The following is a 19,269-nucleotide window of genomic DNA, read 5'->3' on the forward strand; positions in this document are numbered from 1 at the left end:
TTGCATATTAAAAAAACATTTTCCTATTCTTATTTTGATCAGAAGAATGTCAAATATTTACAGCCAGTGCAGGTTTTTGTGATCTTCATGGGGCTCCTCAGTGTGGTTGAGTAGAATTTGAAGTATGAAAAACGATGGATGTGCCATTGTCAGAGTTTTTTGACATTTTCATTTTTTTATAATTTTTGATTATTTTAGAACATTGTGACCAGTATTCTGATAATTTCAGTAATACATTAATAGCTAGTTTCCTGAGAGACAATAATAAACTTTCAAGAAGAATTGTTTTAAAATATATGTGTTGGGGGTAATATAAGTTTTAAATATACAGTGGTGCCCCGCATAACGACGATAAGCGGTGCCGAAAAAATCGTTGCTATCCGGATTCGTCACTATGCGGGGAAAAAACCCATAGGAACGCATTAAAACACATTTAATGTGTTCCTATGGGGGAAAAACTCACCGCTATGGGGAAATCCTCCATCCGGCCGCCATTTTCCCTGCCTGGTAAGCGAGGAAAGGGCGCAAAAACACTGTGGGTGGCCATTTTTTCCGGCGGCCATTTTGGAACCGCCAATCAGCTGTTTTAAAAACATCCCTATGCGAAAATCGGTAAGCGAAACGCTTACCGATCACCGCAAAGCGATGTTTTGCCATATAAAACATTGCAATGCGATCGCTTTTGCGATTTCAAAAACCTCATCGCTATGCGGATTCGTCGTTAAACGGGGCACTCGTTAAGCGAGGCATTACTGTATTTCAGAAGGAATGCCATTTGAATTTTAGAAATATGTCCTTTGACAAGGGGATTACATTTTTGATTGCCTTTTCTTTTTATTCTCAGATCCCACGTGCTGCTTTGGTCTAGCACCAGTGGAAGATGTAGAGAGAACAGATGTCTGCCTGGAGAGAAGACAAATGTGGCCTCCAAATCCAGGGGATGCTTGCTTGGGAGAAAGCTCAGAGAAACATCTAAACAGTCTGCCTCTGCATGTTCCCTTAGAAACTATTCCTTCTACCAGTTAGGGAACAATCTGCCTTACAAAGACTATTTTTAACAGAGAAATATTTATTTTTGTATTACATCTCTATTTATATATTTATGCTCTTGTAAATAGATGTATATGTGCTTTTTACAACAACATGAAGTGAAGTGGGACCATGTGGGGAGAGTAGAAAAGAGAATAATTCAAGGTTGAGGCAACAGCATTTACCTTCATAGACTGAAAAAGGCAGCTGTCGTACAACTGAGAAGGCATCAGAGCTGTCTTACAGTAATAAACCAAAACATAAGGCTGGGGGCTGCATTCTCCAGCTGCAACAAGGTGTATCTTTACATGATTCACTTCTAGAAAGGAGTCATTTCTTACCTCCCTGTAGGAGGAAGCTGACTGAAGAATACTGAATAAACAGATATAAATAGATACAATACTTACATTAACAAGCATATACAATATCATACAGAGATTCTGTGATAGTTTGCCTGTAATAAAACAATGCCATGCTTCTTCAATAAAGGCTGTTTTTCCCCTTTGATCAAACCTGCGTCTGCTGAATACTTTAAAAAAAAACTTGGGCAAACACAGAATTGCCAACATAATCCACTGCAGTCTCCACCAAGATCAGCAAGAGGTAAGATCAACACATATAACTACGGTACATTGCATTGTTTTTATTTAGGGTTCCTAAGATTTTCCTTTTCCCCAATATTGTTATGTTATCCTTAGTCATTTTCATTGTGATACTGTAGATGCCTAGTCCTTAGATGTGTATTTTGCTATACATGTCTTCTTCCGCACTTAAGACATTTTTAACAAATAGAGGGAATTTGCTTAAGGGTGCCATATGATTTGTTCCTAGGGAGCAGAGTGAAACGTACAAAATTAGGAGTCATCCAGGAGAACCATTGCACTTTATTTACAATCATGAGCACTTACTGATGCAAAGAATATAGAGAATCTTTATTTATAGTAACAGCTATCCTTTGAAATCAAAGTTAGGTAGACAAATATTTTAACAATTAAATCAATTTAGATCTGTCTTGCCAAAGTATAAGAGGCAAAGTTGCAGAGCCAAAAGGTGACTTTTTTACCTATAAGAATAATTATGTATTGAAAGATAGTTTACTATTTTTGCATAGTAATTTGAAGAGCTGATGCAGTGCAAGACAAAGATTACATGGTGTAGAACACCAGTGAAAGAGGACATCAAAAGCTTTGCCCCTAAAACTAAACTTTAGAAATGTTTATCGGCAACACAAATTGCATGGTAACATGAAAGTCCATTATCACTGCCGTTATGAGAAGGCTCTTTAAAACATAAATTCTTTATTCGATGAAAAGATACTAAGATCCATGCCAGCAGAACCAGGGTCTCTTCTCTGCAGAGTTGCCACAGTGCCTGTTTTGGGACATACAGCATCCTTCGGATTAAAAGGGAACTTCTCTATCTGAAGACACTTTAAGGAGGGATCCTCCACATGCCCAATGCTAAAAAGTGAATTACAAGAGGGATTGGACTGCTCACACTTTACTATCTTTTTATAAATGTCTTCCTTTACAACTAGTCTGTGCCTTTAACAGCTCAATAAAAGACGGGCATTGGAGAAGTGCAGGATTCCTCCGTCACGATATCCCCATCTCAGGAGAAGCTGTGGTGTTAAAGTTCTGCCTGCCTTCTCTCTTGAAGTGAACGGACAGACACTTAACATTTCAGTTGCTATCCTGTTACCCTCATGCAGTGGGACTGATTTACATATGAAGTGGAAATTGGGGAATTCAAGGCTTTTAATCAAGAGTGCTGTCTGATTGAAATACAGGTTGTGTGGGTGGGAAGATGCGACCATCCTTTCTGCTTAGAAGAGTAATTTCTTCCTTCAGGACTTCGGCTTCTCGGGCTTGCAGTTGTACTAATGCAATCAGTTTCTCCTTCTCCTCAATGTCTACTTTACGGGGCCTTTGGAATTCTGCTCCCTACAAAAGCAAAAAAACAGGAATTCCTCTTCATGACAGGGGAAACAATGGGACAGTTTCATTTGTTTCAGCACAGAATGTGGTCCCATTCCATGTTGAATTTTTATACCACCCAGATAGCTCTAGCAAAATGACATACACTAATAATTTGCACAGGCAAAATATGCATGACATTTAGAATCTTCTGAACACCTATTTTAGGTAATTCCACTTGATTAAATATAATGAATGAACTATAGGTTTAGATTCAGGACATAAACCAAAGACAATTAGCATGACCTAAATAAGAAATATGGCCACTATCCACACAAGCAGAAAAATCACTATGGTCTGCCTACTGTTATAAGAGTCCTATACGAGTCAAAGTGCTTATTGGTTTGCTAATTACGAACCAGTGATCCAAGCAGTACACATACCAGATTATTCTGTAGTGAATCTAACTTTGCTTCAAGTTTCATCTTCTCTCTGCAAAATGCATTCATTTGATTCAGTTTACTAGTATTTTCTTTTGTGACTGTCATTAGCTGTTGCCGCATCTCAAGGATTCTATCCTGGAAAAGAGCATAAACTTGCTGGAGTGATATAAACTTGAGAACAGAATTAATTAAATGATAGAATCTAGGAACTGCCAAAGACACAGTGGAAAAAAGTCAAAGAACTAAAGGACAGGGTCAGGAGAAAACACGAAAACTTTGGTGTAAAGATCTCTTACTTCATCAGTGTACTGTATAAATAACTGAAAAATCAAAACTTCTCATAATGGTTTCTTTTAATTAAAGCAAAGCCTATTGTTCCCAAAGTTTTCCACATGTGTATGGTCATTCATGGCAGCCTTTTTCATTTTGTCTGGGGTGCCTGTTGCACAATCAATTGCACAACCAGGGAACAATTGGGCATACAACAAATGGCCCAATAAACAGCTCACACTGGTCACACAAATGCCCTAAGGGAGCTGTTAAGGCAAAGGCATGGTGGCCAAGGATTATGTCTGCATAAACAGCATCAACTACAATTTACCTTAAAACCATCACCGAGTCATAGCCCTGGGAGCTACTTCAGAGGAAAGCCCAGGGACCTAACTGAGAGTTCAGTTTAACCTTCCATCGTTCAAACTTGTGTGGTAATGAATTTAGTTATTTTCAGGCAATTTTCCTAAAGGAAATTATCCAGCTATGTCCCTTGTCACTTCTAAAGCCAACTCGTAACATTTTTGTAGGCTGTCCAGCTGCATCACAATATGATTCAGCACCACGGCTTACCTCCCATTTTTGTAGGTCCAGAGCTTGAGCTTGCTCCTTTTCCATCATTTTCATCTTGAGCTCTTCCAGGTTTGTATTAACAGAAAGCGTTTGCAGGGCTTCCAGATTAACAATGCGGCCAAATTTCATCATCATCAACTGATTGCATTTCTCTTCCAATCCTAATAAGATTAAAACTTTGCTTTTAAGCCATCAGTATTCTGTTCTCCCTATTTTCCTCTTGATAAAAAATATTTTGCATGTTGAACAGCCCAGTTGCAAAGGTCTGCCTGAGCTACTGTACATCCTGACAGCGCAAGACACTGCAAGTAGTACCTGTAACTTAATCTAGGATGGGCTGAAGGATTTACAGTATAAGCTTGCTATGCAGAAAAAAAATGAAGGAATTGGTAGTTTTAGTTTGCTTTTTATCTCTTTGATACTTAACATTAGAAAAGGTGAGTGCAGAGCTGTGCTATATTCCTCCTGTCTGGAAGCTGAGTCATGGCAATTGGACTTCTCTCTTGTTAGGTTGAAATGTTTTGCTACTCATCTAAGTAGCCTCTTCAATCTGAGGAGAGTTGGTAGGAGATCCCTGATACAGCCTCCACATTGGTTTCACTTCCCCCTGGTCTGAATACCCACAAACACACTAAGGCAGAGATTCGTCAACCCAAAAGATCGGATACCAAAACACAAAAGAAGCAATATAGTATATGTGGTCCAATGCAGAGGAGTGTTCAGAGTTCTTCACTGGAGAAACGAAATAGCCACTAAATACAGTACAGGAAGGGCAATGGCTCAGGACCACAATCAGCAGTATTCCTTCATCTGAAGGACAAAGGACACTCATGTGATGACCAAGATGTACTCATTTTGGACTGAGAAGATAGGTGGTTTGAGAGAGGGGTCAGGGAAGCCATACATAGGCATATAGAATATCTCTCACTCAACAGGGCTGGAGGCCTTAGATACAATCTGTCTCCTATTTATCATGCTGCCCTTTCATCTGTCCCCACAAAGATTAGGACCACAAACGCCAGAAAGACTACTGTTAACAACTGTTAACAATGACAATGGGTAGAGAAGAGCTGCAGAAGTGTCCTTCTAATGAGCCTGTTCAGACCAGGAAGAATTGAAACCAATGTGCAAGGAGGAAGTGAAACCAACATGGAAGATATACCAGGGATCTCCTACCAACTTTCCTCAGACTGAACAAGCTACTTGGATGAGTAGTGAAATGTTTCAACCTAAACTAACCAACCAACACATGGATGACTGAAAATCTTCAGCGATGTATTCCTCTTGGTTGTCACAGAAATTTGTTTCTAAGGATCTTTGCTACAAAGGCTTGGGTCCCCTGTTCCACATTCTCAGCATATTCTGCGCACAGTGGGGATGCATGCCTGTACAAGCAGTGAGCGATCACTCACACAACTCTTAGGATCAACTTAACCATTAAATAAAACCTGCATTTCCTGCTGTTACAATGTTTTCTCCCCAGCCACACAATTCCTTCAAAACTCCATACCAGAGCAATTCACTTGTAAATCAAACCTGTGTTTAATTGATTAGTCAAGGGTAAGTGATTTTGCAATATGGATTGAGACAAGGTCATACTAGAATAAACAGATGCCTTCTACCTCTCAGGGCAGATTTGCTTCTAATGATGTGCTACTGTATGGTTCAACTTTGATAGAAACCACTGAAATGTAATCCCAAGGCTAGTGGAATGTAACAAACAATCAGAGTGAGACAAAAGCTCTGCCTAGGACTGTAATCACTGGTTAGGGCTGCCTTCACTCACATAGACCTGTCCAATAATTAAGATAGTCTGAAGCTGCTAATTCTACTTGTGTTGTTTTCATTCTGCTAAGTGTAATTTTGGGATTTTTTTAAAAAAAGCTATTCTGAATTATGAGCCACATCAGAAGGCTCGTTTTAACATGACTGATGGGCTCAAACTGCTTTAAAGAAGCAAGCAAGCATAGCAGTTCACAGAGTAGGGTCGAAATACCCTCAAAATATTTTATGTATATTAATCAATTTCAGCTTTACTACAAGTTTTTAAATTGCTCAGTCATCTCATGTATTTCTCTTGGAGCAGCACATAATTTGTGTGCAGGGACACATTAAGGAGCATTTTCAATTTGGAGCTTGCTGTGGCACATATCCACAAGACACACATGTTTCAGCTTAGGATGCCAGATGTCCCATATGGATCCACATTAAAAATGTAATGTCTGAAGCTGTCTTCAGTTCCCATTCCAAAGCAGGAAATGATGCAAATAGTTGAAAGTGCCTTCACAGTCATATAGAGCATCAGCATCTGAAACCAGCATCTGAGTTCCAGAAAAACATCTACTTCTGCTTCATTGACTATACAAAAGCCTTTGACTGTGTGGACCACAGCAAACTATGGCAAGTCCTAAAAGAAATGGGCGTGCCTGACCACCTTATCCATCTCCTGAGAAACCTATATGTGGGACAAGAAGCAACAGTTAGAACTGGATATGGAACAACGGATTGGTTCAAAATTGGGAAAGGAGTACGATAAGGCTGTATATTGTCACCCTGCTTATTTAACTTATATGCAGAATACATCATGCGGAAGGCTGGACTGGAGGAATCCCAAGCTGGAATTAAGATTGCAGGAAGAAATATCAACAAACTCCGATATGCAGATGATACCACTCTGATGGCGGACAGTGAGGAGGAACTAAAGAACCTTGTAATGAGGGTGAAAGACGAGAGTGCAAAAAACGGTCTGAAACTCAACATCAAAAAAACTAAGATCATGGCCACTGGTCCCATCACCTCCTGGGAAATAGAAGGGGAAGATATGGAGGCAGTGACAGATTTTACTTTCTTGGGCTCCATGATCACTGCAGATGGAGACAGCAGCCCCAAAATTAAAAGACGCCTGCTTCTTGGGAGGAAAGCAATGACAAACCTTGACAGCATCTTAAAAAGCAGAGACATCACCTTGCCAACAAAAGTCCGAATAGTCAAAGCTATGGTTTTTCCTGTAGTGTTGTATGGAAGTGAGAGCTGGACCATAAAAAAAGCTGACCGCCGAAGAATTGATGCCTTTGAATTGTGGTGCTGGAGGAGACTCTTGAGAGTTCCCTGGACTGCAAAGAGAACAAACCTATCAATTCTAAAGGAAATCAACCCCGAGTGCTCATTGGAAGGACAGATCCTGAAGCTGAGGCTCCAGTACTTTGGCCATCTCATGAGAAGAGAAGACTCCTTGGAAAAGACTTTGATGTTGGGAAAGTGTGAAGGCAAGAGGAGAAGGGGACGACCGAGGATGAGATGGTTGGACAGTGTCATCGAAGCAACCAACATGAATTTGACACAACTCCAGGAGGAGGTGGAAGCTAGGAGGGCCTGGCGTGCTCTGGTCCATGGGGTCAGGAAGAGTCGGACACGACTAAACGAATGAACACAAATCTGAAACCATTTTTATTCTGGAACAGGCCCCTTATATATCTTTTCACCTCTCTGTGCCAAATATGAGAAGTCACATCTTTGGACTACAATGCCTAGAACTCCACAGCCCACCATGTCTTGTATCCCTGCTAACTGGTGTTGAAGTCCAAAATGCCACTCTTTGCTCTATGCTGGTTTCATCAACATCTTTATGCATCATGCAAACAGCATCTGGAACAGTAGCACGCAGTGAAACTCACGCTCAATCTTAAGCATCATCTCCTTCCTGTCTCGAATGAGCTGTTTGTGTTGTTCACGAGCCTTCTTATAAAGTTCCCTCTGTTCCAGTTTCTCCTGCTGCAGAGCCATAATCCTTTCCTGCAAGTTCACCAAGGACTGATTGGTAAACACCAAAGCCTGAGAGAGGTCAGTGAGGATTTCACCATTTGATATGTATTCCACCTGCCAGAATGAAACAAAGAGAACCACAGATTACATATATATGTCCCCCCTTCACACACACACACACAGAGTATGAATTTGTCAACAAAGGTAATAGTCATGTAGAGCAGACTATACTGTTGTATTTTAAATATTTCTCAGAAATGCACAAGACACTCTTTGCCCCAGCATTATCCCAGCTTCTCTGAGTAGAAATTACATGGTCAATGGCATTTGGACTTTTTTTACTAGCAGTGACAATGGTGGAAGGAGACAAGCATCCCTGTTTTCTCTGCGCTTACCTGATGTCCTGACAGTAGCTGGGGAGGGGCAGAGACGGTGGAGTACGTGAATGGATTTTCTTGGAAACATTATATTGTTATGTCTTTTGTAATGCACATGTGCTTTTCAAATAAGTATTTAGGGATAGATTCCTGAATTAGCAATTAAGAGCCATTAACTGCATGAAAGTACTTGTTCCTGATGGAGGAGAAAGCATCCAGAACTGGTCTGATGATACGGGTCAGCACAGCTGCCTGTATTTTTGCACATCCCGTGAGGGTCCAGCTTTGCTACACAACTAACTGCCTTTAGATCCACAGTGTCCCTGCAATAATGACATGCAGATGTGTGTGCATGTGTGCATGCGTGTGGTTTTTTGTTTGTTTGTTTTGGATTACAGCTCCTGGAATTCCTTAGATAGCATGGTCAATAGCCATGTTACCTGAGAAATTCTGGGAGCTGTGGTCCAAAATACGAATCTACCTACCTTGAGCTTGTATCAACAAAAGAATGGATATAAATATATTTCAAATACATCAGAATTATGGAGAAGGGTAGAACTACATTAACCATTTCTAGGATATTTTAGAAATACCAAAGGAAAAGAACTGAAAGCCATGTAGAGTTGAGTGAAAAAATAATTTGAAGAATTGTCTTTCAATGCTCTCAGAATTAATTATTTGAATTTTTTAAATATCAAGCCAAAGTTAAACCCCAATATCTGATTGATTTGTCACCTGATGAAGTTTTAGAGGCACCACTACATGAAGCTCATTCAGTCTCTGCTGCTTCTCCCGTTGATATGCTTCTAGTTCAAAATCTGCTGTATCTAGGCTGGCTGCTACTACTTTAACCTGTTGAAAATAAAACCACATTCAGACAGGAAGACCTTATACTGTAATACAGAACTAGATCAGCACAAAGCATGTCCCGTATACTGTGAATCTAATCCACACATGAGGAGAAATGCTAGATTGTGTGAGTGGGAGGGAATGCAGATCACTGGCAACTTCTGTGAACATTCTCAAACTGATTTCATGAAGGGCTGATTCACACAGTCCTTTTCAGGTGGTGAGCTGAGGGCTGAAGCTGTACTGCACTTCAGCCATTAGTGACTCATAGGATTCATACCCCAACATGGCTGCACCAAAGCTACCTAGGCCTTAATCATACTACTGCAATGCTTCTTGCTGGCATTGCATCACATGTACACTGAGTTTGTCATACGGCTATACTGAAGAAAATGTTTCATGACATCTTCTCCGAAGACTGAACTGCAGCTCAAGCCAAGGTAACATACCTCGCACATTGAAAAAGTAGTTTGCTTATGAGTGAAGAAATCTGTTGGAAAACTGTCTTGATATCAAAAGACACTTTATAAAACTACAACAGAAAGAACTCTTGTGAACCAGTTCTTCTCTTGAAATCCTGTTTAAGATTTGTTGCACCTATATAAATAAGTGCTTAGGGCATATTTTCTGACTATTTTCTCGCTTATAAAAAAACTCCCTTCTGTTTTGTAGCTTTTAGGGTGGGTGCACAAGGATGTGGAAGTTCAGAAAAGAGTTCAGAAAAGTTACATTTGTAGCTCCCAGAATCCTGCAGCCAGCAATGGCCACACTGACTGTGAGAGTTTTAGTAAAAAAAAAAAAAAAAAAAGAGTAGTGATTATAAACTCTGGATTTTACACAGCAAATAATGTGATCACATGGGCACATGGCACACTCTTAATACACAATCAGATTTAGCATTTGGCATTGGTGGCAGCAGCCTTGGGGTTCACGTTAGTCTTGTTCTGCAGCATACTGTCCTTTATACCTGTAGATCCAGACACTAGTATTTATGAAAAATATTGCATGTAGACCAATGTAAAGTCATCAACTACACTTACACTCACTTACACTCTTGCACATCTTAGAGTATTGTACCAAGTTGTAATGAGTGGAAGATTTAACGGGATCCAAAACAGCCTTCAAGTTTTATAGTTTCTGTTCAAACCATGTGGTAGCTCCATGCTATCTTGAGGTTTTCACGTTTCAGCGCAACACCCAGGAAAAACACAAGGTCAAGAAAGGCACTGATAGAGAGTTAGGGAAGACATCGTACCTTCTTGGCGAATGCTTCGTATTCTTTCTTGACATTTTCAATGGCTTTCTTTTCCTCAGCTAATGCTTCCTCAATGTCCAGCCGTTTCTCACGGAGCTGGAGTGTGTTTTCAAAGAGTGCCTCATCACAGTCTGAAAACAGGAAGAGTTCATATTAAGCAATTGCTCCTATTTTAGCTTGGCTTCATCGTCAACTATTTTTAAGATAGCTATGAATTAGTGCTGAAGAACACAATCCTATGCATGTTTCCTGAGATGTAAGGGTGCAATCAGATGGCAAAAAAGGTGTGAGCATGACTGCACCAAAAAGTGTCGCTTTCCCAAAAGTAGTTTTCCTTAGTGTGACTTCCATTTGTCAGAGAATCTCTCTGTCCTGGCCTCCAAAAGTGGTAACCCTAAATCAAAAAGGCCTAGCTTAGGCACAGACTGGGGTCAGGCTGAAGCACTATGGCCCATATGTCATCACTAGTGCACATGTGAAGTTTGAATAAGACCAAAGCACAAGCAGTTCAAAATGCAAGCTATATGCTTGTGTGATCACAACCTAAGTCTTACTGAATTATACTGGAATTACTCTGAGGTGAGGGAGCATTTATTAGAGAGCAAGTCCAATTCAGCACAGTGATACCCACTCCTAATTAAACATACACCCAAATACTTCAGTAAGGCAGTCCATATTATCTTTGTTAACAAATTCTAGTATTTCTGGACTAGAAGTAAATGCAACAGAGAAGCAAAAGGACAAATGGCTGGGTTTGGTTTTTTTTTCCCTTTTTTAAAAGCCTTTCTGCTTCCTGTTTGTTTATTCATTTATTTAAACACACACACACCCACACACACACCTTCAGTGGAAACAATACTCTGGGTAGTTTATAGATTAAAACTCTGACTCCCACTTGAAACAATAACAATTATCCTCTTTACTGCTTTACACCCAAAGGCTCAAAAACAATTGAAGAACTATATGGATGTCAGTACTGCAGACGGAAGGCTAAAAAGTTGTTGTCCAGTTCCTTGCCTGACTTCATGGCTTCATATCTAAATTTTGAACATAATCCATGCATATTCACTAGGCTACAACAATTCTCCCAATTTATTGCAGAATCAATTGTTTGCTGCGGGGAGGGATGAGTTGTTTGAACTGAAAGCAAAAGGACAACAAGTATGAAAAGCCCTCCTGAGAATCATGGGAATGATTTGGAAAAGGCCAGAAACTTTTTATTTGTATACTGAACTGGCCTCATAATTTTCCAGATTGTTATGGAAAAATTTCACAAGAAGAAAAATTCTTAGATATTTGTGAATTTCACTCCAACTGCCCACAGAGCTAATTTAACTAAGCTTGACCCTAATGCCTTTGCTTTTTTATATAGGACACAATTAAATTATGGAATTCAACACAACAAGATTTTGTGACCATCACCAAACATTAAAGGGGGATTAAACTAACAGCTTTAGAGATTAATGCTCCCAAAGGCTATATCATACAGTCATGATGGTTGTATGATACTTCCAGGCACAAGGGCTGTCTGCTGCTGGCTGTAAATTGGGAACAACAAGAGGAGAGAACTATTGCCTTCAAGACATTTAACTTGACAAGCAGTTCAGTCTGGTTTTATTGTCCTTATTCGAATGTAACTGACTGCCCTGCAGATCTCCCTCAAGAACAAATAGGTCTCTCTGCCCTCATCTGTACTAATAGATCTGCTCCAGAAAAATCAAAATTAAAAATCTGAAAAGAGAAAATTATTGTCTCAGCTCACTAGAGGGCAGCAAAAGCTTAGCTCAGAGACTGAGTCATTAGAGGTTTCTTTTAGGGTAAGTAACACTTAGAAAATAAAAATTCTGTATGGGTGTGAAATTCTTCCCAGGAGCTTCTCTGTCCTCTTGGGAAAAAACATCAAGGCTTCATATCACACATTGCTTGGTACTTGTTTAGCACTGACTCCTTTCACACTGCTAACAATGCTAGCTGCTAGCTACTTATTAGCACAAACCCTCTAAGGAACCAGAGCTATTATCTGTATTATAAAGATAAAGAAAAAGAAAACCTTGTGCAATGTTGTCTGTACTTCACACGTGAGTACATTCTAAGAGTAACAGATGGAACTGGCATACACATTAGCATCATCTTCTTCAATCTGACATGAAGATGTTTCGAAATGTCAATATGCACAGCTGTCTTCGAAAAGCAGATAAAATTACTAATTACCATAACCTACTTTTTGGACAAACTGTGTCATCAAAGACTTCATCCTCAGATTCTGATTCTCCTTCATCACTCTCAAAACTAGACTCCTCCTCACTCTCTTCCTCACTTTCTTCTTCTTCATCTAGGAGTGGAAGACATTATTAGCACAAACGTACCTCCTGTCCTCATAAGAACAGTCCATATAATTCCTCAGCAATCATGCATGTTCCTACAGCAATGCCCAGAACGTAATATAGTCATTTACAAAGCAAAACATGTGCCAAAGGCTGCTGTGACTTTGTGCTGTTTTCCCCTCCCCCACAGCCAATAAGAAACTAGAGTTTCAAAGCAGGAAGTGTGAATGTGTATGAGTGTTGGGGGGCAATCACAGAGTAACTGGCAGCCATTTGGTCCTAGGAAAGGGGTGTAAAAATCCCAAGCAATAGTGCAGAGAGGCTTGAGACCCCAGCTTCAGAGGACTTACATCAACACTTACAGACACGTACCACCAATTTTTGAACTCGTATACAGTTTTTCTGCACTGTGGATGAAGGGGCTGTACTAAGCCTGAAAAAGTGGAATTTTCTCCATGAAAGCTTGCCATTTGTTTGATTTTTAGTGGTCCACACAACGTTTTCCATGTTTTTTATGTTTTTACAAAGCTGGCCACATGACCACAGAAATTGTCTATGGACAAACGCTGGCTCTACAGCTTGGAAATGGCTATGAGCACTGGCCCCCAGAGTTGGACACGACTGGACATTTGTCAAGGGGAACCTTCACCTTTACTTTACCTTTAACCTGTTGTCCTTCGTGGCCTCTGTGAATCACACTGTGGGTGACTAGCAAGCTATCTTAACTGGAGGAGGGCGTCACGCCAAGGTAGATGACAACAAACGGTTTAGGGCCTCGATACCTGGCGGAACGCCTTCTCCCACCAAGTTCTACCCGGGTCACACGGGCGAGCCAGGAGGTGAGGCTGAGGAGCCTAACGCCGAGGGAGGCCTGAAAAGAGAAAACAAGAAATAGGGCCTTCTCGGTGGTGGCTCCTCGCCTGTGGAATAATTTACCTCCTGGTATTCGCGGAGCTCCCTCGCTGGGCACTTTTAAGAATCTACTAAAGACCTGGATGTTTCGGCAGGCCTTCTCACCAGATTACTTTTGATTTTCTTATCTTTTATTGTCTTTTTACTTTTAATTGTTTTGTAATTTGTTGTCTTATTTTTATAGTATTTTATCTCTGTTGTAAGTCGCCTAGAGTAGTCCTCCGCGACTAGATAGGCGGGATATAAATAAAATAAAATAAAATTAAAAAATAAATAAATAAATAAATAAATAAATAAATAAATAAATAAATAAATAAATAAATAAATAAATAAATAAATAAACACAGCACATCCAAAAGCAGCATCAGATTTCTGCTGAATGTCCAATCTGTAATGACTGATAAGTGTGGACGGCTGTCACCATGTGGCAGAGGCACAGACATCCAGAAGGGGGACACTACAAAGAAATGCCGTAGATGTTGCCAATGCCCTGGTAAGATGGGGATGGATACGTTGTGGGACTGGAAGTCGAGCAAGTTGATAAGCAAGCTGAATGGTGGAAGCAACCCACTCAAATATCCTCTGCGAGGTGACTTGAAGACCCTTAGCAGGGAGTTGACAGTTGACAAAAAAGTCAAGCTGAACATCTCAAAGGTCATGTACGAGCTATGTAAAAAGCAAGAGCCCTTTGCACATCCAAAATATGGAGGATTTTTTCTTGAGGAGTAGATAGCTACGGGGGAAAAAACCAGAGAACCAAAGGTTGAGGTAAGTAGAACTGGGAGACAACCTTAGGTAGAAAGGAAATATCTACTAAGAGTATGACCTTATCTGGGTAAAACTGGAGATAAATGTAGTCAGATCTCAAGGCCACCAGTTCACTAGCACATCGTGCTGATGTAATAGTCACAAGGAACACTGTCTTAAAGGTAAGTAACCTGAGGTCAGTTGATGCAAGGGGCTCAAATGGGGTCCTTGTAAGTCACTGAAGGACTAACGTCAGTGACCATTAAGATAGTGGCAGACGTACATCAGGATACATGTGTGACAGTCCTTTAAGGAAGCATTTCAGAGTAGGGTGTCTGAAAAACTTAGCTGCTGAAGAATTTGGTGGCTATAAGAGACAATTGTAGAAAGATAGACTTTGAGAGATGGAAGGGAAAGGCCCTTAGCTTTTAGTTGCAAGAGAAAACAAAGAACTCTGGTAAGGGAAGGATTGGTTGAAGGTAGTGATAACGGTGTGGTAAATGATTGACATTTTTTCCATTTGTACATGTAAGCTTTTCTGGTTGAGGGTTTCTTTGCCTGATGAAGGACATTCATCAGGGAGGCAGAATCCTCCACACTACCAGGTCTAGGGCAGGGAGATCTGGGTGGAGAATTAGATTTTCGTGTTGTGTAAGCAGGTGAGGCAGACGGGGCAGGTGTTAGATGTCAGACGACAGCTGGTGGAGAACCAGGAACCATGGCTGTTGTGGCCACCACAGGCCTATCAGGATGGTGTTGGGCTTGTCCTGCTGAAGGCGGACTACAACCTTGTGAATAAGCGGGAACAGTGGAAACAGCTAAGTGAGCGACTGGTGCCAACGGCCGACAAATGTGTCTCCGCGGGAGTTCTTGCCAATTCCTGAGCGGTAACAGTAACGTTTTTACTTCCAGTTCTTTTGGGAGGCAAAGAGATTGATGGAGGGTGTGCCCCAACATTTGCATAGGGAGAAAAAATGGATTGGTTTAGCTCCCATTTGTGGGTTTAGGATCCCTTGCGACTGAGAACATCTGCCAGATTGTTGTCTTGACCGGCTACGTGGATTGCTGTGAGGCAAATGTGATGGGAGAGACACCATTCCCACAGGTCGACTGCAAGATAAAGGAGGCTTGGGGAGTGAGTGCCTCCTTGTTTGAGGATGTAGTACATTGTGGTAGTATTGTCCATGGCTATTTGAACCATCTTGCCTGTAAGATGATTTCTGAAGGCCTTGTAAGCTTTTATTACTGCTAGAAGTTCTAGCTCATTGATATGGATCAACTTCTCTCTTTGTGACCACTGGGCGTCAATCTGTAGGGATTGACTATGAGCACCCCAGCCAGTGAGGCTGGCATCTGTGGTAACCTGGATTTGTGGGTGTTGTTGAAAGGGTCGCCCCATTGTCAGGTTCTGAGTGGAACACCAACATGTGAGTTGGGAGGCGAGTTCTGGAGTGATTTGCAGCAGGGTGTGTGGTGGATCTGTCATTGGGTTGTATGTATAAGGCAAGAAATCATGCTTGAAGTGACCTCATTTTGAGTTGAACATGCTGGACTACCAAAGTCATGGATGCCATGGTGCCTAAGATACATTGAACAGTCAGTGCAGGTACAAGCGCATGAGAGGTAAAGGCATGGATGTAAGGACACCAAATTGAGACATTTGTCTGTTGGGAGAAACACGCAAGCGTATTTGTCCAGAGTTGCTCCTATGTAATGAATCAATCTTGCAGGTTTTAACTTGGATTTTTGTAGATTTACTGTAAGGCTGAGATCCTGGAGGAGAGACAAGGTGAAAGAGATGTCTCTTTGAGCTTTTCGACGGGAGCGAGCTACAAGCAGCCAGTCCCTAGAGTCAATGTGCCTACTATCTTTATTAGGCAGTATCAAGACTTGTCTGTGTCGAGAACGAGATTTAGCCATGTGAACCATTAGCTGAGCATAACTCTGAAAATACTCTGCTGGAGATGGAGGGTCTGTATCTGTGAGGTCTGAGTCTGGATATGTCAGTAACACAGATGGCGTTTGGGGTCTAGAGCCATGTTCAGATGCTTCAGCATCATGCCGTGAATTAACCATCTGCTGAGCGACATCAACATCAAGAGGCTGGTCCTTGAAGTATTGGTGCCGATGTTGAGTTGTTGATGCCGATGGTGCATCGGTGGACAGCGATCAATGACAAGGGTCATTGACCAGTATCGACACTGACGGGGCATCCATGGACAAAGGTCTATATCGAGGGTCGTTCACCACTGTAAGCCTGGATGGTGCGTCCATGGACAATGGCTAATACCGAGGATCATTGGTATCAAAGGATTCGGTGTCAAACTGGTGTCCAAATGGAAGTTGCTGTCAGTGTCAAGAGAGTTGTCAGGATGGTAGAGGCATTGATGGACCACACTGGATCACTGTCAAAAAGGTGGACACTGGTGACACTGAGTGAGATGAGCAATGACCATCACCTTGACGGACAGGGAAATAATAGCTTGTTGGTACCGCAAATATGGTCGAAGCGTAGTGACTGCAGAGAACTCTGCACTTAAAGTTTTTACTGGAGCAGAATAAGGCACTGTTTTAGGTTGCACTTCAGTCCCTTGGATATCGAGTGAAGCCACTGGAAAAGATCCAGAGAGCCCAAGTATTGTTGAGGGCTGGTAGGAGAAGATGTGAGTTGGTCGACCCTGTTCCCATTCAGGAGATTGTGATGGAGACGGTTGGTGAGGTGGAAGTCGCTCCTCATCTGAGATAGAACCTACACAGACAAGGTCTCTGGGGTCTAAAGGCTGTGGAGTTGGGAAACAGCCTTGAAAGGTTTCAACCTCGAAGACTTAGCCTTTCTTGGTGACAAAGTGTCAGGAGCCAACACAACGTCAGTGGACAGCTTTCATTTAGTGGCCGCTTTTGATGTCGAGGATTTCGACGTCGACTGCTTAGGCTTGTGCACCCATGCGGTTGGGGGTGCAGTTGACTTTTGGTGGTCAGAACGGGATGGAGTGGCCGAGGGACGTTGTTTTGTCACTTCTGAAATGGCTTTGTCAATGGCTTTAGCATGTGGGATGGATTTGTACGAAGTCTGAGCCATAGGCTGACTGGGCTGGAGGGATTGCTCCGAAGCCGAAGCTTAAGTCTCGAAATACGACTGCAGAGAACTCCGTGCTTAAAGTTTTTGCAGCTGGGGGCACAAGGAGGTTTGGTGAGCTTCACCAAGGCAAAAAAGGCATTTACTGTGCCTGTCACAAAATGGAATTTTATTATCACAGACCATGTAGCATTTAAATGGGCCTGAAAAGGCCAAGAAGCCAGTTCGGAAAAGAAAAAGAAAAACCGTGTGTGTGTGTGTGTGTGTGCATCGGCCCTAAGGCCAGAGCAATTATCTGCAAAGGCTTAATAAGCAAACAATAGTTGAAGTTCATATAATGAAAGGGTTTTAAAGGAAATCAATAAATTTCTTTCTTTCATTTTAGAAAGGACTCACAGAAGCAATGATAGAGGCTCTCAACGTGGCAGTTGAATGAAACTGAAGGGACAGCCTTGGCGTCAAGGTACATATACCAAGGGGGAGAGGTCTGCACTAATGTATCTTTCTGCTACCACAGAAGCTCTAGAATATTTCGATGAGGCTCCGTGCAAGCACGGATTACCCACAGTGTGATTCACAGAGAAGAACCACTCCTTGAACATCTCATATCCCTCAAAAACTTTACTAGAGTCACCATCAGTCAGAAATGACTTACTGGCACATAACAGCAACAGCAAATGTGCTAATTAGTCACTTCCTTTAGTCACTTAACAAGTTAATTTGCTGTTAGCAACACATATTATAAGAGCTTAGAAATTACTAATTAATTTTTAATAGTTAGGTATTCACTTGCTTCCCTATTTCTCCAAGAAGACTTAAAAAGTACTAAACATAAATTGCAGATGATATAAAGTGCAGAAGCATAAACTACAACAGAAATATATTTTAAGAATCAAAAAGAGCAAGGAGATTACATTTAATTACATTCCAAAAATGGTCCAAGAGGGATGTGGTGGCGCTGTGGGCTAAACCGCAGAAGCCTGTGCTGCAGGGTCAGAAGACCAAGCAGTCGTAAGATCGAATCCACACGACGGAGTCAGCACCCATCGCTTGTCCCAGCTCCCGCCAACCTAGCGGTTCGAAAGCATGCAAATGCGAGTAGATAAATAGGTACCATCTCGGTGGGAAGGTAAACAGCGTTCCGTGTCTAAATCACACTGGCCATGTGACCACGGAAAGATTGTCTTCGGACAAAACGCTGGCTCTATGGCTTGAAGAGCGGAGTGAGCGCCGCCCCCTAGAGTCGGACACGACTGGACAAAAATTGTCAAGGGGAACCTTTACCTTTACCTTTAAAAATATATTATTGGAACTCAGCCGTTGTAGCAGTCCAGGACTGTTGTCCAACAGAAAATGAACCACAAGGGGTTTATTCACTTTCCACATTGAGAAAGGGATACCCTATATTTGAACTCATAAAGTGGATGTCACAAGGTGAGATAGGTATAGTCTACTTCCACTTTCTTAACATTGTGAACTTTGCTAAAATGACATGCAAACCATTTAAATGAAAATATACTTCCCACCTCTTTCACCTTCCACCTCTTTTTTCTTAACACGTTTAATCTTCTTTTTGAGGACTTTGGTAAGGAATCCAGCAAATTTATTATTTTCCCCCAAAGATGCTTGAAAAGTGGCATAGAGGGTCTTCTCTTGGTCCTGAAGCTTCAGAATCTCTGCTTTCTTTTCCTCTATTTGTGCAAGACAACTGTTTAATTTGTTCTAATAAATGAAGA

General features: G+C 41.4%; 2 protein-coding genes across 5 annotated transcripts in view; one reads left to right on the forward strand and one right to left on the reverse strand.

Moving 5' to 3' along the window:
* Window positions 1–1,541, forward strand: part of BOC (BOC cell adhesion associated, oncogene regulated) — an 87,534-nt gene extending 85,993 nt beyond the window's left edge. For both annotated transcript variants that reach the window (XM_020784984.3, XM_020784985.3), the window contains exon 19: window positions 845–1,541. In XM_020784984.3, the coding sequence (XP_020640643.3) occupies window positions 845–1,026 (182 nt within the window). In that variant the 3' untranslated portion in view covers window positions 1,027–1,541. The remainder of the gene's footprint in view (window positions 1–844) is intronic.
* Window positions 1,542–1,898: 357 nt separating this feature from the next.
* Window positions 1,899–19,269, reverse strand: part of CFAP44 (cilia and flagella associated protein 44) — a 60,023-nt gene continuing 42,652 nt past the window's right edge. For all 3 annotated transcript variants that reach the window (XM_072993833.2, XM_072993836.2, XM_078389949.1), the window contains 8 exons: window positions 19,060–19,255; window positions 12,696–12,806; window positions 10,475–10,605; window positions 9,106–9,222; window positions 7,906–8,107; window positions 4,232–4,392; window positions 3,389–3,523; window positions 1,899–2,972 (listed from right to left, as the gene is read on the reverse strand). In XM_072993833.2, coding sequence (XP_072849934.2) covers window positions 2,787–2,972; window positions 3,389–3,523; window positions 4,232–4,392; window positions 7,906–8,107; window positions 9,106–9,222; window positions 10,475–10,605; window positions 12,696–12,806; window positions 19,060–19,255 — 1,239 coding nt within the window. In that variant the 3' untranslated portion in view covers window positions 1,899–2,786. The remainder of the gene's footprint in view (window positions 2,973–3,388; window positions 3,524–4,231; window positions 4,393–7,905; window positions 8,108–9,105; window positions 9,223–10,474; window positions 10,606–12,695; window positions 12,807–19,059; window positions 19,256–19,269) is intronic.

This window comes from Pogona vitticeps, chromosome 3 (genome assembly GCF_051106095.1).
Source record: "Pogona vitticeps strain Pit_001003342236 chromosome 3, PviZW2.1, whole genome shotgun sequence".
Taxonomy (NCBI): Eukaryota; Metazoa; Chordata; class Lepidosauria; order Squamata; family Agamidae; genus Pogona; species Pogona vitticeps.